This window comes from Topomyia yanbarensis, chromosome 2 (genome assembly GCF_030247195.1).
Source record: "Topomyia yanbarensis strain Yona2022 chromosome 2, ASM3024719v1, whole genome shotgun sequence".
Classification (NCBI taxonomy): Eukaryota; Metazoa; Arthropoda; class Insecta; order Diptera; family Culicidae; genus Topomyia; species Topomyia yanbarensis.
In genome coordinates, this window is record NC_080671.1 from 259,727,359 (window position 1) to 259,751,538 (window position 24,180).

General features: G+C 39.8%; 1 protein-coding gene across 1 annotated transcript; it reads left to right on the top strand.

Annotated features, from left to right (window-relative positions):
- Positions 1-20,497: 20,497 nt before the first annotated feature.
- On the top strand, positions 20,498-22,723 carry LOC131680282 (uncharacterized). Its single transcript, XM_058961002.1, has 3 exons — positions 20,498-21,466; positions 21,562-21,647; positions 21,697-22,723. The coding sequence occupies exons 1-3, from the start codon at positions 20,498-20,500 to the stop codon at positions 22,721-22,723; spliced, it is 2,082 nt and encodes a 693-aa protein (XP_058816985.1).
- Positions 22,724-24,180: the final 1,457 nt, after the last annotated feature.

Below are 24,180 nucleotides of genomic sequence, written 5' to 3' on the forward strand. Positions count from 1 at the left end.
GAAAATACGAGCACATCCGAACAGTAGTCAAAGAGACAGCATTCCTGACCGAAGAAATAGCTAGAGCACCGGATTCAAGTACAATATACCACCACTTTTTAAAACAGCTAAAGGAGCCAAAAATAGTACGGGAAAATCCTCAACGTGATTGGAAGACTATCTTTAAAAACATTCACTCCAAATTTTTAAACTCACACCAACGATCAATGTGGTTTTCTGTGGTACATCGCAAAATTGTAACCAATGAGTTTTTGTATAGGGTGAACAGGAGAGCTGACCCTAACTGCAACATTCGTCCTGGTCAGACAGATAGCATCGAGCACCACCTATTTAAATGCAACGAAAACAAACTCATTTGGACTTATCAACGAAGCGTTTTTCTGGGCATGCATCGACGGTTTTTACATCTGCAACATGAGGACTGGATATACCCGGTTTTCCAACAATAAAATAGACGCACCCGCCAGCAAATCCTCAAAAAAATTTCGTCAATGATATGCTACATGACAAGCGTACCAGGAAATGAGAAGAATGTAAATATATATAAGTTTTATTTGACATGTAATTAAAAATTAGAAACCAGGACAATAAAAGTTTTACAACAAAAAATAGTTGATTTCAACAGAAAAATGAAAAACGTAACTAAATTTTCTCTCAATTTTGCGAAATTCTCAAATAATAGTTATTGAAAATTATTATTGATTTTGATTCAAGACGCACATCATACGAAATGACAGCAAAGTAGCCAAGATGCACACCTTACTGAAATACATCAAGGTAGCGACACTGTCGCAGAGTTAGCTACAATTCAGTACACCCTTGGGATCATCGACACTTTGCCCACAGATCACTACTTCATCATTTTGGACAGCCTCAGCGCTATCGAGGCTCTTCGTGCGATGAAGCCCAAAAAGCAATTCCCATATTTCCTGGGGAAAATACGGGCGTCCTTGTGTACGTTATCTGAAATTTTTTATCTTTATTTGGGTCCTCTCTCATTGCTCTATCCCGGGCAATGAAAAGACCGACTCATTAGTAAAGGTGGGCGCATTAACGCCGGCGTCGGCGGTAAAACATGATGATGAGTTATGTTTGCCGAAAATAGCCAACAAAATCGATACAGTAGGACCTTGCGGCAATTAAAAGATAGTAACAAAGTGGCTTTTTGTGACAAAGTTCTCATGTACAGAAATTTTCATTGAAATCTGAGAGGGCGCTGTCAACATTTGTTCGCGAAATTCGTCATTTGTGAGTTAGGTTTTAAATGAATCAACTCCTCGATTTTCCATGGATTTAGAATTAAAACTTTTAAAAATTTTCTGATTCACTTTCTCCTCCGATGTTATTGTAAAATTTCATTGTATTACATTTGTATGCTGTTTCCGAGAATTTGTTCTCTTCTTGTTCCAGGATTATGCAACCGAGATCTGATGAGTGGTCTAGACATAGATATTAACGAAACACTATCGTCACCCTATTTGACCTCCATTCACTCAAGAACAGAACCCTCTCTTCTAATTTTAGAGCTCTACGCCTTCAAATCAGCAGCAGAAAATACTCCAAGAGATTTGCCATTCAAGTCGGAGACCTTATATGAGCCTTTCCCTTTCTTGGCGACTATAATACACTGAGTATACGGAGGAACAAGCTTCGCATTAAAAGCATTTCCCACCGAAGATTGTCGGAATGATCTTTTATTTCATAAAACGTTTATTTGACACGGCATTTGCAAAAGCTTTTTTACGCCGGGGTTTTTTTTACATAACATGTTACAAAGGTTCTTAATACTATCACGTTATAAAAAAATCACTTTCTAATGCTAACACTGAGGATAATCATCATTTTGAATATTTTTAATTATACTCTATTTTCTTGAATTTCATTGTAAACCTATTGATAGTTTTTCTGTAATTTTTGTTTATTTTTTTTCTTTATTTATATCGTTTTATCTAACTTAACTAACTGCGAAGAAATCTAAATTGTTTGTGGGTAGCAAGGGATAAAACTAGAAAGATTGTGGGGATAATTATATTTGAATATTTATTGTTTTCAGGAAATGATAAATATGGCCTCGTAAAGCGAGGATATCACGAACAGGTACACAGGGTGGTTTTCTTCTGGCTCGTAAGGAGTCTATTAATTGGGAACTGGCTTCACGATATTCAGTGCAAGACCAAACAACATGTTCAATGTCTTCGTAACCCTCTCCGCAAGCACATTGATTATCTTCTGCGATCCTAATACGGCGGAGATTCGCATTCAACGTATAGTGGTTGGACATGAGCCTAGACATCACACGAATGAAGTTTCGACTTACATCCAAACCTTTGAACCATGCCTTCGTTGATACTTTAGGGATAATTGAGTGCAACCACCGTCCCAGATCTCCATTGCCCCATGATGTTTGCCAACTAGTAAGCGTCCTCTGACGAGAAGCGCTATAAAATTCATTGAAGACAATAGGTCTTTCATAGATGTCACCGTCCAGTTCCCCTATTTTGGCTAAATTATCCGCTCTCTCATTACCCGGTATGGAGCAATGAGCGGGAATCCACACTAAGGTAATTTGATAAGATTTATTTGTTAATTTAGTTAAGTATTCTCGTATCTTCTTCAAAAAGAACGGAGCGTGATTATCAAGCTTTAATGAGCGTAGTGCCTTAATTGTGCTGAGGCTATCTGTGAGAATGAAATAATGGCTCGGAAGTAAAGTATCAATGATTTCCAGACTATAGTGAACTGCTGCTAGTTCGGCTGTATAAACGGAGGCAGGTTCTGCAAGCTTGAAAGAGATCGAGGTGTTATTGTTGAAAATAGCGAAGCCAGTGGCCTCATTGATTCGTGACCCATCAGTGTAGAACATTTTATGGCAGTCAATGTGTTGGTATTTATTTATGAATATTTTAGGGATCTCCAGAGAGCGCAGGTGATCCGGGATTCCACGAATTTCCTCTTGCATGGACGTGTCGAAAAATAAAGTGGAATCGGGAGTATCTAGTATATTAACACATGTCAGAACATAACTAGAAGGCGTTATTTCTTGTGACATGTGATTGAAGTACACTGTCATGAATCTGGTTTGGGATTTAAGCTCGACAAGTCTTTCGAAATTTTCAATTACCAGTGGATTCATAACCTCACATCGTATAAGTAAACGAGAGGAGAGATCCCAGAATCGATCTTTTAAGGGAAGAACTCCCGCTAGTACTTCAAGACTCATCGTATGTGTCGATTGCATGGAACCTAAGGCGATTCGTAAACAACGATACTGTATTCGTTCCAATTGAATAGTGTGAGTGTTTGCAGCTGAACGGAAACAGAAGCACCCATATTCCATTACTAAAAGTATCGTTGTTTGATACAATCTTATCACGTCACTTGGATGAGCACCCCACCAAGATCCGGTTATTGTTCGGAGAAAATTTATCCTTTGTTGGCACTTCTTTATCAGATACCTAATGTGGCCTCCCCATGTACCTTTAGAATCGAACCAAATTCCGAGATATTTAAAGGTCATGACTTGGGCTATCGTTCTACCCACCAACTGAAGCTGAAGCTGAGCTGGATCACGCTTTCTTGAAAAAACAACCAACTCTGTTTTATCTGTAGAGAAATCGATGCCTAACTTCAAAGCCCAACTTGATAAATTATCCAAACTATCTTGCAGTGGTTGTTGTAAATTTATGGCTTTTGGTCCTGTAACAGAAACCACGCCATCATCTGCAAGTTGCCTTAGAGTGCATGGGCTGACAATACAATTATCAATGTCATTCACGTAAAAATTGTAGAGAAGGGGGCTTAAACAAGAACCTTGTGGGAGGCCCATGTAACTTATTCTGAATGTTGCCAAATCGCCATATGAAAAATGCATGTGCTTTTCTGACAATAAGTTGTATAAATAATTATTTAATATTGGTGAAAGACCACATTGATGTAGTTTCTCTGAGAGAACATCAATGGAAATAGAGTCGAATGCTCCTTTTATGTCTAAGAACACAGTCGCCATTTGTTCTTTTTTTGCGTAAGCTAGTTGGATTTCTGACGAAAGTAGCGCCAGACAATCATTCGTTCCCTTTCCTCTCCGAAAACCAAACTGGGTATCTGATAGCAAGCCGTTCGCCTCAACCCAATTGTCGAGACGTCGTAGGATAATTTTTTCCAATAATTTCCTGATGCAGGATAGCATTGCAATCGGTCGATACGAGTTATGGTCGGAGGCTGGTTTTCCCGGTTTTGGAATGGCGATAACTCTCACTTGTCTCCAGTCGTGCGGGGCAATGTTCTGCTCAAGAAGCTTATTGAATAAATTCAACAAGTGTCTTTTTGCTAGGTCAGGCAGATTCTTCACCAAGTTGAATTTAATTCTGTCTGGATGCGGAGCATTATTGTTGCAGGAGTGCAATTGAAAATTCCATCATTGTCAAAGGCAAATCTATGGAATCGTTACTTGTGGGAGCATCGCGAATGATTTTCTGCGCAGGAGCAGAATCTGGACAAACTTTCTTGGCAAAATTAGGTATCCAGCGATTCGAAAAATCTTCGCTTTCATTAGTTAAGTTTCGATTCCTCATTCTTCTGGCTGTATTCCAAAGAGTACTCATTGATGTTTCTCTTGACAAGCCATCAACGAAGCGTCTCCAATAACTAGACTTTTTGGCACGACGGAGACAGTCAAATTTGTTTTGCAAAATCGAATAATTTTCAAAGTTCGCACGTGTACACCCTTTCCGTTTCATAATTTCTTTGTAAGCAACTTGTTTAGCTTCATATGCATCCGAGCACTCTTTGTCCCACCAGGGATTAGAAGGCCGGCTATTCATTGTCATGCCAGGATTGCATTTCGTTTGGGTTTGTTCTGCTGCTTCAATAATCAAAGCCGCTAGAAATTCATATTCTTCGGTAGGTGGTAGCTCTTCCGTCGAAACAAGAGAAGTGGAAATTAAAGATTGGTTTTTTTCCAATCAATATTTCGTGTCAAATCATAAGGGACATTGATTGAATTCGTGAGGCCTAATTCACTGTTTTTTGAAATAACGACTGGCAAATGATCGCTACCGCGAGGATCAGGTACAACCTTCCACGTGCAATCTAACCGAAGTGATGTCGAGCATAGAGATAGATCTAATGCACTTGGTCGTGCGGGTGGTCTGGGGATGCGTGTTATTTCGCCTGTATTTAAAACTGTCATATTGAGCTCGTCTCAAAGAGGATCGATTATCATTGAAGAGGGAACCCCACAATACTCCGTGCGAGTTGAAGTCTCCCAGTATCAGCCGTGGAGCAGCCATGGATTCCCCTACCTCAAAAATCTGACGTTGTCCAATTTGAGCTTTGGGAGGTATATATAGAAGAGATAGACATGTCTTTGCCTTAAATATTCGTTTGGACAGCTACAGCCTCAATGACCGCAAACAAGGAAGTGTTAATTCTATAGAAAGAATAGCACTTTCTAATTCCTAGAATCATTCCTCCATACGGGGTGTCTCGGTCTAGGCGAATAATGTTGAAATTATTCAAGTTGAAATTAATGTTTGAGGTAAGCCATGTTTCACATAAAGCAAAAGCATCGCATTTCAAATTATGCAGCAAAATTTTTAAGGAATCAATTTTATGTATGATACTTCTGCAATTCCACTGTAAAACAGTGATGAAATCTTTCACTGAAGGAGGTGAATTATCCATCGAAAGATACAATCGCTGCAAGGATGGGCCATTGAGCAATCAGCTGCTCTAAAAATGTTCTAATTGTTAAGAGGAACGCTGAAAGTATACTTTTTAGTGGTTCAGAAATATTGAATGCTTTGAAAATCCAATCAACAATTTCAGAAAATTTCAATAAACCTATCCCCGGTTGAGGCTCGGAGGAAGTTGAAGTTTTATTATTTCCAGTAATGGTGGTCTGTTTGGATTGTACATTACCAAAACCGGGAGGGACTGGCTTCGGTATTGCATCGGAATTCTTTAGATTTGGCCGCAATTTATTTGCTGGTGGAGAAATTTTAAGGCCCTTGCTTGGCAGTTTGGGAAAAGAGGATTGTTTTCTTTTCCTGGATCCTCTTGGTAAAACAAATGATGTACCTTCGGACGCTTCGTCAGAGTCAGACTCTTTCGGCAATAGAATAGCGTATCTGTTTTCTGGGACCGTGGGTAGCATTTTTCAGTATTTCTGCATAAGAGCGCTTGGACCTCTCCTTCAAGGATCGTTTAATTTTATCCTCCCGCAATTTATATATGGGACATGCAAGGAGCTCGTGTGAATTTTCTCCATTTTTCTAAGTTTTTATTGCATGTATCCTCTTGATGAGGCCCCCCACATTTGCCACACCGTACCTTATTGGAACAGTAAGTGGCTGTGTGGCCAAGCTGTTTACAATTGAGGCAATTCATCACACGAGGGATGAAAAGGCGAACGGGGAGACGAATTTTATTAATAAGAACATGGCTAGACAAAGCAGACCCAGCGAAAGTTACACGAAATGAATAGGATGGTCGGTAAACTTTTTTCTCTTCTTCATGTGATACTGAGTACAATTGCTTTCAATCGAGTATTTTTGTTTTATTAAGCAGGGTGTTCTTGAAACAACCAACACCATGCTTAAGTATATCCTCGGCAGTGATGCTGGGTTCGGAGATGACTCCATCGCATTCTATATCGCGCGAAAGTATATAAACATTATATTCACGCTTGAAGAGTTCGCAGGCTACTATCTCGTTAGCTTGTGTAGGAATACTTCCTCAGAGTTACCTTTTTCAACACAGTTTTATTACAATCACCTCGAATAGTATGAATAGTTTTAATTCTCCACAGTTTACTTTAAATGCCCACTTGTTACAATATTCTTCAATTCCGAATTATGAGTACCGTGATCACTATATTTGCTTTACGGTAATGTGAATACTTGTTACAATATTCTTTAATTCCGAATTATGAGTACCGTGATCACTATATTTGCTTTACGGTAATGTGACCTGCGACTGGCTGACTTCCGCACGCGCGCGCCTGCTACGCGCGAACACTAACTAACTTATTACGACTGACCTCTTCCAATCTGACGCAAAAGACTTTTATCATTTCGTCTGTGTAGACTTCTCTCTGGGAGAGTCTCAGACCTAAACAAAACATTCTTTCCACGCTCGCGAGAGTAAAGACCCCGGTGGATGAATCAGTAGTTCACTATGACTCATACTAGGAAGCCTTTACTTTCTACAAAAGCGTCGCCGTCTGTTGCTAGCAGCAACAAACTGTGTTTAATTAAACAAAGTGTGTATTCGTTTTCCGTAAGCATATGGCTTGGAAAGCGCGAGTGCATCAAAATATCAGCTTAGCTTAAGGCTGTAGCTGGTGATGTAACCCAGGAAATTAGCTTCCATGGTGCACCACTTGGAGAAATTTTCCAGGGTTGATGCTGGCCGAAAACTATGGGCGGTTCATACCCCCTTACTTACTGAGCTTGATGTTGCCTCGGAGAGACGTATCATCAAGACGATTGCGCGGGTCATTAGAAAAATTTGTGTCAAAAAGTCTTTTGTGTCCTAACTCCTAAGATTGCCATTACAAAAATCATATTTGTTATTACTTTTATCAAAACCAAATATTTACAATTTTCTATCATTATTTGACATTTTCTTAACATCCTAACTTTACGATGGTCCTAGTGTGCACCCCTGCTGTCCTTCTCGCGGCCCGTCCAATGCTTATACCGGTGTTTTCACCAGTGTGCTGCCTGGCTGCTTCCTCTCGGGTCGATAATGGTTTTCGGGACTTTGATCTCGGGGCACCTCCCCTGGTCCTGCACCCTCCTAGTGGTATACTGTCTTCATGTTTCGTTTATATTCGCACCAGTCAGAGTTTGGTGTTTCTGACTGTGCCTTCCATTCGCCTTGCTTCGGGATGTCCAACCACCAGTGTCTAACATGACGGTGGCTGTCTTTCGGCGCAAAGTCGGTTTTGGTAATTCCGACTGCGTATAGTGCCTCATTATTGGAGCGGCTGACTGGGCTTTTAATTTTCTCCAGTCGTGTCTTCGTTCGGTAATTCACCGCAGTCGGACGTTATGGTAGTTCCGACTGGGGCAATATATATGTGTTGGCCAAGCATCAGTCGAATTGTAGTGTGTCGACTGTGCGGCATACTTCTTGTTCTTGTATCTTCGGTCAGAGTGTAATGTTCCGACCGAAGTACTTTTGCGGCGCCACAAGCACCGAAACTTGTTTCGATATTTCCTAATGTTACAAGATCACAAAAGGCGTTCCGCATGATATGCGGCGTTTACTGTTCCGTATTTCCTAAAATACCACACAAGCACCGTGTATACTTCCCGACGATTTCGAGCAACTCACGCACCCGCGGAAAACAAGAACGAAAACACAAATTGGTCTCTTGAAAAATTCAGCAAATGTATATTATTCCTACTTGGTTACACGTTTTTTTAAACTATTCTAAACTGCCCTAACTCGCGATTCTTTTCGCGCCTAACTATTCGAAACTTAATATCGATCTCGGTTGTTGGCAGCCAGAGGTACGCACAGTACATGGGGCCCAGCCTTGATCGAGTTAATTGAAAAAGGGAGAAAAAGAAAAAAGCCTCGATTCAAAATCTTCTGAAGTTTATATAGTAAATTTCTTGCTTACTTCAGCAAAATTTCAATTATTGACTATCTATCCCTGTTCAGCATGCGATTGACATTATATTTGTATTAGTGTCGCATCGCTTTCTATCTTTCTCCTTCGTATGTAATTTTTATGTTAATGTATTCCTATTCTCCTCTATCTTAAAGTAACTCTTGCTGTCTTCTATTATTTTACGAAGGTTCCCCGAACGTGAGTACTTCCTAATTGGTTTAGTGTTAGTGAGCCTTCGGCTCTCGCTAGAACCTCGTGTTCTCTTGTTCTAACTAAAGCTTTTCGTAAGTAGTTGAACGCTCTATTTCCCGAACATAATTATGCATTTGTATCGATGCGCTCACAATCATAAAAACGCCACGCCTATGTAAATAATTACGTTAATTAATATTGGCACAGCCAAATTCTATACAATCGTATAAACACCTGCAGCCGGTGTCATTGGAAATCGATTATTTACCGCGGATACCTATAAACAATCATTAATTCTTCGAGCAACACAGTGACTCACGTTTGTTGTGCTATGTGCACCGCGACTTAAGCCGCTGCGTTTGCAAATTCGCTAGTGGCGAGTTCTTTCAGGTCAACCTTAGAATTGTTGGTTGCGCATTTTTAGGTGTTTACCATTGTGGGGCTGTTCATCTCCCCTTTGTTAATGAGTTGATAATTATCTCGAAGAGATCATTATCAATGTTACGTGTTGGTTTTATATTAATTTCTTTACTGTTCTCCTAAATATGTTACCATGCTGCCCTCCCAGAAGCCGTTGTAGTTGCTGTTGCTTGAAGTCTGCCTTGGGATGTCGTCTTCTGGGTTGTTCGTTCATATAGTACTGCCTGTACATATGTTCCGTGTATCTCGGGACTTATCAATTGGTCGACTTTGGATATCGGGTGTGGGTGTTTCGGCTCCCATCTCGTGAATCCGGGGTTGGTTTTTCCGTTCGTTTGCCTCAGCTTCCTTCATCTATGCTGCATCTGGGGCTTGGTTTGCGTCCTCTTCGAGTGGATTATGTGATTTCGTTACTTCGTTTCCTTCCTCTCCTTCTTCTCCGTTTGCTGTTGTCGTTCTTGTGGTTGCCGAGGATAGGATATTTGACTTATCCTGCCTCGTGAATTGTAAAATGTTGCAGACGAACTGCGATGTGTAACTTATCTCAGTCGTCTTTGCTATGCGTAAGCTGTAGCTGACTTGCTAGTGTTACGACCTTTCCTACTGGATTCTTCCTACTGACGTTTAATCTGCCTTGCTGATTTCCTGATGGCTACTTGATTCCTGCCATCTAGTTTGTAAAAATGCTTGGTGTTGATGCGTTTCTTTAGTTCATTGTTTATATATTTAGTTGGTGTTTTAGCTCCAGCCAGAGTTTGACGGTTCTGAGTGCGCTTTACTGAATACTACATAATGACTGGCAGTATGTCCAGCTTGAGTCGATTTTATTCAGTGGTTGCGACTCCGATTCTTTGCTATGGTTTTTCTTTTACTTCCTTCATATTGCGGCTTGTCTTGCGACCATTCTCTACCTTCGATTTATTTGCCCGCTCCGGTCTTGCCCTTTTGTTCGTTGGTCCAGTTCTCATCCTTCACTGTTGCTCCGCCCTTGCCGTCACAACCCAACACCTTCAACCCTCTGTCTTCCGCTTGATTCATCCTTTGTCATCATAAATTTTCAGACCAAAAGTATGTGGTGATGTTGGCTTCCTGGGGGTGAAAAATTTCTTTTGTCACTGATCTTCAGATTTCACTTGTTTGTTTGTTGCTTTTCAAAAAAAATTCTTTGTGGATAATAAATTGATATTAAATTGTGTAAATTTTTTTTTTATCCGCTTATTAATGTTATTATGTAATTTTCATCGCTTATCAAATCATATATTGTCGTTTGGGCATTCAATCTAATCTTTCTTATTATGTAATTTTCATCGCTTATCAAATCATATATTGGCGTTTAGGCATTCAATCTAGTCTATCTTCACGTTCGGGTATTCTATCTGATCTATGTTTTTTCGAACAAGTGGTTAGTAATGTTAGTTATGTAATGTTTTTTTCATATGGAGAAATAACCGTTTGTTAGTAATATGCTGTTTTCTTTTTTTTATATATGAAGACATAGTAGTTTGTTAGTAATATGCTTCGAATTGTTGTGATTAGCTTAGTTTGTTAGTGCGCTGTAAATGTGATTGAATGTTACCTATGTTTCCTTCTTTCGGCGAGATTTTGGTATCTTTTATTCGGATTGGTGTGGCCTCCTCCCCCATTTCCAGTAAGGTGGTTGCAGGTGGGACCTGGTTTTACTGAAATTAGACTTAGATTCTTTCTTTATTATTTTGTTTTATTTATTTATACATAATTCTCCACTTTATTTGTTTTTCTCTTGTTTCCCGTTTCCCGATATGTTGTCTGTTAGGTGTTTTTGTTATATTACTTAATTTCATCCTATGAAGTTCCCTGCTATTGGGCATGGGTTTCTGATTGATTCGTATCCAGTATTATTTATATATTTTACGTGTTTGTTGAAACATTCCTTCAACCATTTTTTTCCATCTGTATCCTGTATGTCATTACTCCTTTAATTATTAATTAAATTTGGCAACCCAGGGTGATCCTATAAAGATACCGTAAAAATATTATTGCCCGGAAGTATGAAAGCTTCCTATTATTAACCCTTCTATTTTGTTTTCTTTAGCCCTCCTTGAATACTTTCTTTGCTTTTTCATGATTGCATTGGTTTTTTTACCACTTTTGCCGCTTTAATTAAACGTTCCTCTTGTTTAACTTTTTTTTTCTCTTTATTGTATTATCTTCTCTGTAGGTCATGTTATATTTGTGTTTCTTCTTGTTGTGTCCTTCTGTCGCTGCGTTCATGTTTTACGTTTTTCTTTTTCGTGTATATTTTAATTCGACTGCTATTCTTAGTCGTCATGTAAATAGAATTTGTCATCACGTTCACAAAATAAAGATATTCATACTCATTCCGGGTTCCGGTTTCCTTGTCCACTCATATGTGTATTAGCTTTCATACTTGTATTAGGTGATATAAATGATTCTAAATCAATATTGCATATGTTTTATCCGCTGGCCAGCGTAGGGTGAAAAAAAATAATTCCAATTAAAAATTGTTCATTCTTTTCGTATATTGTTGTCCATGTTTTCTTTGTGTCTAGGTTCTGCTTCATGATTTCCAGAGTGAGTCTCCATCTTTTATTATTTGTAAATCATGCATTGTAATTCTGCGTTACTCGCAGCTTTTCTGATATACTTTTTCATTCCAAAGCTTTTAACCTCTTATTTATATTGCGCCGTAGTGTCTTTATAATCTAAGAGTTTTCAATAAATTTTGTCTTTATCTTTTCCTTCTTATATTGTAGTATGTTATTTATTTCTTCCATACTTTTGCTTCTGGCTTTGCAAATATAACTTTCTTAGTTACAAATAAATATTTTCGTCAATTATACTCCTTTTTTGTATTCGCATTTTAAAAGCTTTTCTTCATCTTATATCAAACGAACGATTACCCATTTCGTGGTAATTTTGTTCCTTTTTATCATATTTGTATACCTTTACCTTTATCTAATTTTTTTTTTCACAAGAAAAAATCCCATATTTCCGAAATTTTATGTTCTCGCTGTTGATTATTTACTCTTTATTTTCCTTTTACTTTCGCTTTTCTTCATATTGTAAATTGCTTATATCCATGTTAATTAATGACAACGATGTTCATTTAATTTGTATTGTGTCTCTTGCTTATCAAAATTTTCTTATTCTTTTCAATTTATTTCGTATCACATTCTTGTTTTATTTATCCCTCGTCTTTCTTATATGAAGTGTTTTCAATAATTGATTGGTTTAATACAATAAAGTTTTTATTTACTATTTTATTATTAAGGACAATTTGATTTTAATGGCTAGCCTTAAACGAGGAGTAATAGCTATTTACTGATTTTAAACATGTACACTAGTATCTACAGCCATGTACATTTTTCGCTTCTGTAGTTTAATCCATATACTTTTTGAGTCGGTTATTATGAACCTTCTCTAATCTGTTTCCGTTTTTAATCACGGTCGTGCACTCACTCGGGAGTTCTACGACCTCATATGGGCCTCTCCACAGAGCTTGCAGTTTTTGCCCTGTACCCGTGGGGATGGATTTTACCAGTACCATATCGCCCCGCATAGGTTGCCACTCGTGGGCGTTTTTATCGTATAGGTCCTTCCTCTTTTCTTTTGACAATATTAGGTGCTTTCTTGTGCAGGTGTTTGAACGTGGACCGCATTTCGTTGACGTAGTCCTCGTAATATAGCCCATCACTGTTCCATTTGTAAATTGAATTAGGAATGTTGGCGTTTTTACCATATACTAATTCAAATGGTGTATAGCCCGTCGATGAGTTTGACGTGGTGTTGTATTCGAATGTAAAGAAAGGCAAATGTTGGTCCCAAGTTTTCGGGGCATTTCCAACATATTGTCTCAGGTACATTTTAAGTTCCCTGTTCGACCTCTCCACTAAATTTGCTTGTGGATGATAGGTACTCGTAGTGATTTTCTTAATTTTTAGAATTTTAGAAGAAGAATTTTAGAAGAATTGCGCTTTCTTGATTCTCCATCGGTGCTACAATCAAGTATCTTGTTAGGTCGTCTTGCATAACTAGACCGTATTTGTTACCCCAATCGGATTCTGGTAATACCACAATGTCCATATATAACTTTTCAAATGGTTCGGACGATGTGGTTGTTATTTTCATTGGAATTTTGTTGGATCGTCCAATCTTGTTCTTTTGGCACGAATCACATTGTTTGACGTAGTTCTCTACATCTCGTCGCATATTTTTCCACTCGAATAGTGGGCTTATGCGTTTCAACATTCTTTTACTGCCGACATGTCCGCCCAGCGGAGAGTCATGAAACTCTTTAAGAACGGTTTCTCTTTCTCCTACTGGTACATGCATTCGGTCTTTCTCTGGCGCAAAGAGGGTGAATACTTTATTGAATTTACCTGCTACAAATCGTAAAATGTTAGTTTCTGGTGGCGTTTGTATGTTTCTAAAGGAGATAATTTGAATATTCTTATCTTCTTTCATGTGTTCGGGGCAGTTCCCGAACGCGTCAACTAATCCTTGGAAAAATACTTTTGTGTCAGCTCTTGATCGGCTTGACCCATTTAGAATCATACCCCATATTTTTCTGTTTGGGATGGCAAATATTCTACCATTTAAAAAAATCTTTCAACCCATGAGGGAGGTCGACCAATTCGCTCAGCTCTTTATATGCTGACCTACTATTAACGATAACGAATGTGGCGTCTGTTTCGCTCTCGTCGATCCTGCTTTTTGAAAACTTTAATAGTTTAAAATCTATACGTCCCTGTTCTAGATCATTTTCAAAATCTTCATGTGTTATTGTTACTTCTAGATCATCTTTTTCGTCCCATTCAAAATCGATATTTTCTAGCCCGTCCATGTGAGGGTTCCATTCGGATTGCTGTGTGTCCTTGAATAGCCCAAATCTTCCCGATGGGTCTGTAATCTGGTTCGTGGTCTTTGTTTCGGTTTGCTTGGCAAGTTTTTCGTCTTCTTCTTGCTGTTGTTGCAGTTTTTGTTGCCGTGTGACTACAGCGACCGTGTGAGATTTTTCATCTATCTCAGCATCAGGATTAAGTCTTGATAGAAAATCTGCTACAACATTATCTTCTCCTTGTTTGTAGCGTATGTCCATTTCCAACCCTTGGAGCTTCAAACGAAGTCGTGTCAGGGTGGGTGATGTTTCCTTCAATTTCCAAATAGAGATTAAAGGTCTATGATCTGTGTAGACGATAAATTTCTGATTATAAATAAAATGTTTGAATCTGTTCACTGACCATACAATTGCGAGTAATTCTTTCTCTATCGTATGGTATCTTCTTTCTGCACCTACTAGACCTCTGCTCGCATAGGCTATGGCTCGCATGGTCTATCGGTGGACTTTTCATTAGAGAGTACTGCACCAATGGCATACTCGCTAGCATCTGTTGTGATCACAAACGTATCTTTGTAGTTTGGTCTTACCAACAGAGTATTTGAAGTTAAAAAATCTTTCAATTCTTCGAATGCTTTCTGACATTCATTGGTCCAAATAAATTTTACATTTTTCTTTAGCAGATCGTTCAATGGTTTACGTTTTTCTGCTATTTGTGGTATGAATTTACCATAAAAATTAACCGTTCCTAAGAACGAACGGACTCCTTTAACTGTTTTTGGCACAGTCATTTCTTTGATGGCCTTTATATTATCCTCCATTGGCCGAATGCCTTCAGCATTAATTGCATGTCCGAGATATTTAATTTCGGTTCTTAAAATTTGGCATTTTCCTACCTCAATTTTCAAATTGTGTCGGCGCATAGCCTTCAAAACTTTTATGAGGTTTTCATTGTGTTCCTCAATAGTTGAACCGTTAATGATAATATCGTCTAAGTAAACGATAGCTTTCACACCTTCAATTTCATACAATATTGTGTTCATCAACTTCTGAAATGTTGATGGTCAGTCTAGTTCTTGATCTCGCACAGACCAGAAGCTAAATACACACCGCTCGTTCACAGCAAAGCAAACGAACGAATTTTTACCCGCGTCGCTTCGTTTCTTCTTTACACCAGTAACAGAAAAAAGCCTCGTTGCCCCACGGTGAGCAAAATGAGCGAACAAAAAAGCAAAGTGCGCCCGCTAAGGGAAAACACTGTCGTGATTGACTTTACGCAAACTCGACGAAGACCTACAGTGCGTGAGGTGGAACAGTTAATAAAAGTGAACATGAATCTTGATCTTGCGGCAGTTACACACCTCCAGCTGCATCATACTAAAAACGTGATACTAATAACGTTCCAGACGCTATCCGATGCAGAATTCTTTAGTGTGATGAATAATATGCAACACGAAATCGAATACGAAAACATTAAAACCAAGATCCCCGTCTATATAGACCGAGATTTTACTGAAGTTTTATTGCATGATTTGGCGCCGCGCACCAGCTCCGAGTACATTAAAAAATACATGTCCCAATACGGAGAAGTGGAATCCGTCAAGAATGACACATGGAGAAACTTTTTCCCCGGTATTCTCAACGGGGTTCGTATCGTCAGAATGCAGCTGCACAAACCTATACCATCTTACTTGACCTTCGAATGCAAATCTTCTCAAGGGATTACCTACATTCAAAAAACCCTTTGCACATACCCTGGACAGACGCCCACGTGCCAGTTCTGCAACCAAACGGCACACTACGGTAAACCATGCGCTAAAACTGCTGCGGAAAATGGATCTACTACAACACGCACTGATAAACAGCCTTCCACCGCTAAACCACAGTCAACCGGCCAAAAGATAATCTCCGATAGCCCAAAGCAAACATCCAGTACACCGGCCGCAGGAATGACTAAAAAGGAAGACGGATACACCAAGGTCACTAGTAAACACAAAAAGCATCAAATATCAGCCAACAGTGAACAATCAACCAACTCTAGCGATAGTGATATGGACGTACACGAGAGCGATGAAGAGGACACACAGATTAACCAACAAGCAGCAAACGGTAAAGGGAATAATGGCAATAACGCTTCGCCCCCGAGAAAGATAACGAGAAACAGCAAGCAGTGCGCCCAGGACAGACGATCGCAATAATTTTCGCATTTTTCTTATACTTTTGAAATGTAATTTCCTGAAATGTTTATTATTTCTAAAAAAGGCGAATGACCCTTGTGGTTAAAACCTTTATAAATAAATAATAATAATAATAATAATAATAATAATGTTGATGGACTATTTCTAAGGCCCATAGGCATTCTTGTAAATTCAAAATGCCCTTTAGGGGTTGAAAAGGCTGTTTTAGCCGCATCTTTTGAGTTAATTGGGACTTGATAAAAACCTGATTTCAGGTCCAATGTTGAAAAATATTTAGCTCCTTCGAGATTATCAATTATCTCGTCGATCAGTGGGATCGGATATACAAACGGTTTTGTTATTAAATTTAGCGCTCTAAAGTCAACCACGATTCTATACTTTTTATTTCCGTTTTCATCGTCCTTTTTGGGTACGCACAAAACCGGTGCATTCCATGGACTTTTACTGGGCTTAATAATGCCTTGCTTCAACATTTCCTCGATTTCTGCATTTATATGCTTTTTTGTTGCTTCGGGAAATCTATACTTTCTTTTATTTATTGGTACGTTCGACGTCGTCTCTATTTCATGGACAGCCGCGTCTGTAGTTGTTAGATGGTCTCCCTTTTGGTAAAACACATCGCTATATTCCGCCATAATTGATTCCATGGCTTGGAAATTGTTTCTTTTCAAATGATCCAAATTAAGGTTCTCTAATAATTTTTCAGTTCGTTCATTACCACGTAACTGATCGTACTTTTTATTGTCAACCAGACTATAGTCCTGGTTGTCATCCAAGTTTTCTAAAACCTGTTCTCCATAGTAGGAATCCATGTAATTTTTTTCGTTGGACTCATTCGTGTAATTCTTTTTATAGTAATCTTTCTTGTTTGTACCATAATCATTAAAATCTATCTTATATTCTGATCCGCATTCCGGGATCATGCTAGTCATGCACTTTCTTCTGTGAGATGTGTCTGATTCAATAAAACTTTTCCTTGACGTTTTATTGTTATTTCTGTTTTCTATTAGTTTGGTCATATCTGTTATATGATTCATTTCTTCGTTATCATACTGTGTCTTATCATCAGTGTATTTTGTAATTGCCTCTGTCTGGCATGCCTTCTCGGCCAGAATTTCGCATTTTCGCGTCATGTTTAAGGGCACTTCATCATCCCTTGCTATTTTATTTTGATATCTATTATTCATCCCATCCCTTCCTCCGGGGGTCTTGTTACGTACTTCTTCAATGTTTTTAGTTGAATTCATGTCATCCGCGTAGTTCGGAATATTTTCCTCTCTTGACGCAAAAGTATCAGGACTTTGCATTTTATCTCCATTTGGCTCATTGTCGCACTTACGGAGGGCTATGTAGTTCAATTGCTGAGATATAAAAATTGTACATTCCTTAAGAAATTTCGCTCCTATAATTCCCGGGACGCACAAATCCTTTACAATATAAAATTTTATTGGATACTTCGAGTTCCCAATTATTAATGTGGTTTCTACTGACCCAATAGTTTCTGATTGTGTCAGATTAAAACCTGTAATGTATAACTTATCCCGATAGTTAATAAATCTGGCTCCAATTTTCGCGACCGTATCCCATCTTATTACATTAAGAAACGCTCCTGTATCAAGCATATATTTAATCCTAATATCAGGCCTTTCTATTGAGGCGATATTTACTAATAATTGATGATTTCTGGTACATTCTATGTCCAATTTCTCATATGGAGGCATGGTTCCTTGGAATTGATTACTCGTGTTTTCTTGCAATGTGGTGGGCCGTCCGTGGCCATTATATCGTATATTGAGCGACTTAATACTCAGTCGTTGTCTAGTTGTATTATAATTTCTTAAATTCTTATTTGTGCTTGTTTTACTGTATGTACCGCAATTTACGCATACTTGTCGGGGTTGTTTAAACGGTTTATCTTCTGGCCTGTTATTGTAGGGGGTTCTGCCATCTATCTGCCCGAACTCCCCATCGTTCAGTTCTTTCTTTGGTTTTCATCTCTTCTATGCTCTTGCTTGTATGGTGACCCGCCTCTTTTCCAGTCTGGTTGCTCCCTCCATTGTCTAGGGTTTGAGTCATTCTGTTTCCAGGGGGGTTGCTGCTCCCTCCACTGGTTTTGCCCAGGCTCGTTTTGCCTCCAACCTACTTGTTGTGCTTCCCTCCATGGTCTCGGGCCAGGTTCATTTTGCCTCCAGCCTGTTTGCTGCGTTTCCCTCCATGGTCTTGGGCCCGGTTCATTTTGCCTCCAATCGGTCCTGTTGTTTCCGTCTGGGCGCATGCTCCTCTGGTTGTTGTTATTCGTTTGGTAGTTGTAACTACCTCCTGGGCGCCCACTCTCTCCTTGTCTATTTTGTTGGTAGCTTCTATTGTTGTTTGTTCTTGGTGGCTGATAGCCGTTTCTGTATCTACCACGCTCGTTTTGGTTATCCTCGCGTCGAGTTCTATGGTCGTCGTTCCTAAACTGTCTTGGTGGATTGTTAAGCCTCCCGTCTGTCGCCCATCTTCCTTTGAATTTGTTTATATTTTGTACTAATTCCAATGATTCCAGTCTATTACCTATTTCCGTCAAATGCTCGCATTCTGCATGTCTTTCCTCTAAGTAGTTCAGTAGCTCGACTAGCGGCATTTCACGTTGACTCTGGGCTATTTGCTTAAGTTCTTTATTATATACACCGCATATGCAGTGTAGCCTCAAGCTTTTTGTCATAGCCCTGTCTACTTCCCCTGGTCCTTCGTCATAATATTCGAGGTGGGTATTTATTTCCATCACTCGTTTTTTGTACTCTTTAAATGTTTCCTGTGGTTTTTGCCTTAGGGTTTCTATTTTGGTAATTATACCTTCTATGGATACATTATCCCCAAATTTTTTAATCAAGTTCGTCTTTGTTTCATTCCAAGTGTCGCCTTTGATTTTAGCGATTGCTGCTGCCGCTTTTCCTTTCAATTTCAGTAGTACCACATAGACTAGATCTGTATGCGGTTCGTCTGCTGGTATTTGTTCGGCAAAGTGATCGACGTGGTATAAAAACGCGTCTAATTCATCCCGAGACCCGTTAAACTCAGGGATACACTGAATAGCCTCTGTTTTAGGGAAGCGGTATTCCGCCTCTTGTGCATTACGCTGCATGGTGTTGCTTTTTATTTCGCATCCACTGTCTGATAAGCTTCTTTGTTTGGTTATTTTTGCTTCTGATAAGCGTATTTGTTTGGGTATAACTCCTTTTATATCTAACTTCTTTTCGAGTATTATTGTCCTATCAATGATTTTTATTGACTGGTCGTATTTTTTCTGTACTATGTCTAATTTGTCGGTTAGTTCATTCCAAACACTAACTTCGACTCTGTTTTCGTATTTACTTAATACTGCTTCGAACTCTTCGAAGGCTTCCTTAAGTAAATGTTTTTTTGTGAGGATTCCTTGGAGCGTTCTGGCTCTTCCTTTGTTTTTGTTTGAATTCTCGTATTCGTGTAAGATGTATTCACTGATTTCATATAGCCTAGACATTTAGGGATTAGTATGTGCATCCAATGATTTGGCCTCCTAGCTGTTTTTTCATTGCTTCGTGGTGTGTCATTACACCGTTTCTAGTGTTCATTATGAGATTTCCGCATATTGTTGGGAGAAAGGTTCTTACGTAGAATTTTAGCTGGTTTGCTGTCGCTTTAATGGGAGTATGTGGGGTTTGAATGAGTATTAGTTCTTCGTGTAATTTTACCTGGACTATTTCACCCAGCTCTTTGATTATTTCAATAATTTTTTCCCTGCGTAGTAGTTCAACAACCTCTTTGGTGTTAGCTATGCTAGAGTTGGCGCGAAATCTCTGGATGTGCCCCTACGAGCGACTCGGTCAACTACCACTACTAATCTACCCGTTTATCAGGTACAGACACAGGAAATCACAACATTATACAAATTTGTTTTTTTACCCACTAATTTGTTACCACTATCCTCGCATCTTCTGAATAAAATATTACAGTGAATTATACCATCGAGTCGTCAACACGCGTTTTTCAATCCGTTCGACGAACTTGTTTCTTTCGGTTTCTTTCCCTTTCGCGGTTTTTTCGGACTTTGGCCGCAACAAATTGGTCCTTCGAACCGGATCTCGGGACCGTCGGTGACAATTAAAGCGCGTTTTATCCGTTTTCGCCGTCGTACCGCGATTCGCAAAAGTGCGCCAGTTTGAGACAAACCCTCAAGAGCAAAAAAATTGTGCGTGATTATCCACAATGGACTCACTCGTTCGCGGGAGAAAATCGCAGGAATCACGATTGGATCGCATAAAAAAGATTTTTGCTCGGTTCCGAGCAAGTGAGGAGCTGGACGATATAGACATCCAGACTGAGCTGGACAACCTCCAAGAAGTTTGGAGTGGGTACCTGTCGATCCACGGACGGATGGTGGAGGTATGCAAAGACACCGAAATTGATGACCTTCTCGATCAATTGGCCAATTTCGAGGAAGACGTCGTTTTATTGAAAAATGGATTCAACAAATTGCTAAAAAGGATGGATTTCTCCTCCACTCAACACGAGGTCCCGCTAATGCAAAATGGCACCGACGCCATTCGGCAACTCGCAGAACAGCAAGCAGAATTTTTCCACCATTTGTCATCCAATTTTTCCTTTGTGCATCAAGCTGCCAACTCGAGCACCGCTGCAACAAGTGTTGATCAGAACGCACAGATTTTTTCTGATATTAAACTACCGCGCATGAATCTTCCAATATTTAGCGGTAACATTCTCGAGTGGCCATCGTTCTACGATTTGTTCGACAGTGCTGTTCACAAAAATCCGAACCTGCAGGACAGTCAGAAGCTTTATTTCTTGAAGACCAACCTCGCTGGCGAAGCTGGGTCTTTGATTTCTCACCTTAGGATCGAGGACGCCAATTACGCACCCGCGCTTGCCAAACTAAGGGACAGATACGATAAGACACTCGAAATAGCTGCACAGCATATACAGCGCTTTCTGGGCCAACCATCAATGACGTCTCCATCCGCCACTGGATTGCGCTCTCTACACGATGTGTCTGACGAAGTTGTTCGAGCGCTCAAGGCCATGAAACGTGAGGGCCGTGATATCTGGTTGCTGTACATCCTCGTTGATAAAGTGGATCCCGATACGAAACAGTTGTGGTTCCAGAAGAAGGCTGACATGACGGATGAAGAAATTACGCTGGACAGATTTTTGAAATTCGTCGATTCACATAGCTGCGCTTTAAAATCTATGCAACCAAGTCGTTCGAGAACATCAACAACATTATTCAAGCTCCCCGCCAAGGTTCAACCTAGAACACCTACACTCGTATCCACCAACCATGTTTCACATACGATCTGCGGTTACTGCGCCAAATCACCGCATTAGTTATATCAGTGCGGTAAGTTTTTCAACTCGACGGCTAATGAACGCTTTGCCTATATTTCCAGACAGAAGCTCTGTCAAAACTGCCTGAAGCTACATGCCGGCGAATCCTGTAAATCTGGTAGCTGTAGAAGGTGTAACCAATTCCATCATACTCGTTTGCACGAAGCCTTCCACCCACCAGCCGCTCAAACTGCAACTAGCACGTCATCCGCTATGGAGCTTTCCGGTCCCCATTCAGTGTCTCAATCACTGGTTTCACACCTCAACCTGACAAATGACCTTGTCGATACTAACGTCCTCCTGCTGACAGTTACAATCAACGTCCAGGACAAACATGGGAGGCCCCTCGCTTGCAGAGCAATTCTTGACTGCGCCTCTCACACCAGTTACATAACCACAGATTTGTGCGATAAGTTGGGTCTATCAACCGCTGACGTCGACTTTGAATTTGGTGGAATTTCTGGAACCTTTGGCCATGCCAGTAAGGGTGCATTAGTGACATTTAGCTGCTCGGAGTACCAAAACGTCATTCCGTGCGTAGTTTTGGATCGTATCACGTCCGAGCTACCAATAAAACCGGTGGACATCAGCAATTGGCCTATTCCCAGTTCCATTCATCTAGCCGATCCCCAATTCCACCGTCCTGGCAAAATCAGTATGCTGCTCGGGAACAAGCTTTTTTTCAACTTGCTCGAACCAGGAACCATCAAGCTCTGCCTAGAGAACCGGTTGCCTGTTCTTCAAAACACCAAATTAGGATGGGTGGTTTCAGGTGGATACGAATATCCCAAACAATCGGCAGAATCGAGCTTACCATTATGCTTATTGGCTTCTACTGATGATCTTCTATCGAAACAGTTAAAACAATTCTGGGAGCTCGAAGAGTATGCTAACACTAAACCGTACTTCAGTAACCAAGAAACACAGTGTGAGGATCACTTTCTGAAGCACACTACCCGAAACGAGTTTGGACATTTCGTAGTGCGTCTTCTATTCCTGGAAAATTCCAACACCTTGGGTGACTCTAGGGAAATGGCAACCAGAAGACTGATCCATCTTGAGCGGAAATTGAACAAAAATCCGCTTTAAAAAAACGAAAATAGCCAGATGTAGTTCCTATGATCCTACTATCGCGGCGTAAATGCTCAATAAAGTTGATCTTTTTATATTGTCCCTGCGTAGTATAAAAGAAAATTTCTTTTCCTCACTTACCTGAGCTGCATTGTTGATCTACTCGTTAGTTCCTGTCGAAATGATCTAGATCGATAGTTTAGCTGGTGGTTGGTATCACCTCCCCCACCAAACTGAGGAACGCCACTCTAAAGCGCCGAGGTAAGCGCTCGGCTTTTTCTATCGCACCCTTTTTCGTCTGTTATTTTTTTCGTGTTATTCACTTTTGTAATTGGTTTTATTCGATAAAAATTGATTACTTCTCTTCTTTCAACTTTTTTTTTCGAACAAGATTATCACTCGAGCTTGAAACTAGTCATGTGATTCCGACGATAGCTCGCATTGCTCGCTTATGGCTCCGTTTGCCGTTTCACTCTGCGTGCAATTTTTTTTTGACCCACCAACGCACTCCGTCAAAGTTTTGTGAACAAAGAAACTTGCACTGAATCGATCAGATATGCTGAGTGTTTGCCTTTTTCCACATTTAAACTATCGCATTTTTCGTGGTTTGTTATTTTTCTTCAGTTTTCACCATAAAATTCCGCAGACAGGTGGAGAATTTTTTCTTCACATTCAATATTAACACAATCAGAAATCGCCGAATTTCTGCTTTTCACGAATCTAGTCGAGGTGACTGCACTTATGGTCAAGGTTTTTGGCGTTTCCTAGCCTTTGACTTTTGCGGCTTTAAGTTTCCGCTGTCACCAAATGCGGCGCCTCAAGCACCGAAACTTGTTTCGATATTTCCTAATGTTACAAGATCACAAAAGGCGTTCCGCATGATATGCGGCGTTCACTGTTCCGTATTTCCTAAAATACCACACAAGCACCGTGTATACTTCCCGACGATTTCGAGCAACTCACGCACCCGCGGAAAACAAGAACGAAAACACAAATTGGTCTCTTGAAAAATTCAGCAAATGTATATTATTCCTACTTGGTTACACGTTTTTTTAAACTATTCTAAACTGCCCTAACTCGCGATTCTTTTCGCGCCTAACTATTCGAAACTTAAAATCGATCTCGGTTGTTGGCAGCCAGAGGTACGCACAGTACAGGCCCAGCCTTGATCGAGTTAATTGAAAAAGGGGAGAAAAAGAAAAAAGCCTCGATTCTAAATCTTCTGAAGTTTATATAGTAAATTTCTTGCTTACTTCAGCAAAATTTCAATTATTGACTATCTATCCCTGTTCAGCATGCGATTGACATTATATTTGTATTAGTGTCGCATCGCTTTCTATCTTTCTCCTTCGTATGTAATTTTTATGTTAATGTATTCCTATTCTCCTCTATCTTAAAGTAACTCTTGCTGTCTTCTATTATTTTACGAAGGTTCCCCGAACGTGAGTACTTCCTAATTGGTTTAGTGTTAGTGA

Bases quoted from the DNA above. Each gene is read 5' to 3' on its own strand.
- LOC131680282 (XM_058961002.1), top strand. From the start codon at position 20,498: ATGGACTCACTCGTTCGCGGGAGAAAATCGCAGGAATCACGATTGGAT. The intron at 21,467-21,561 runs GTCGATTCACAT...GGTTCAACCTAG, and splicing joins TGGACAGATTTTTGAAATTC to AACACCTACACTCGTATCCA. The intron at 21,648-21,696 runs GTAAGTTTTTCA...CTATATTTCCAG, and splicing joins GCATTAGTTATATCAGTGCG to ACAGAAGCTCTGTCAAAACT.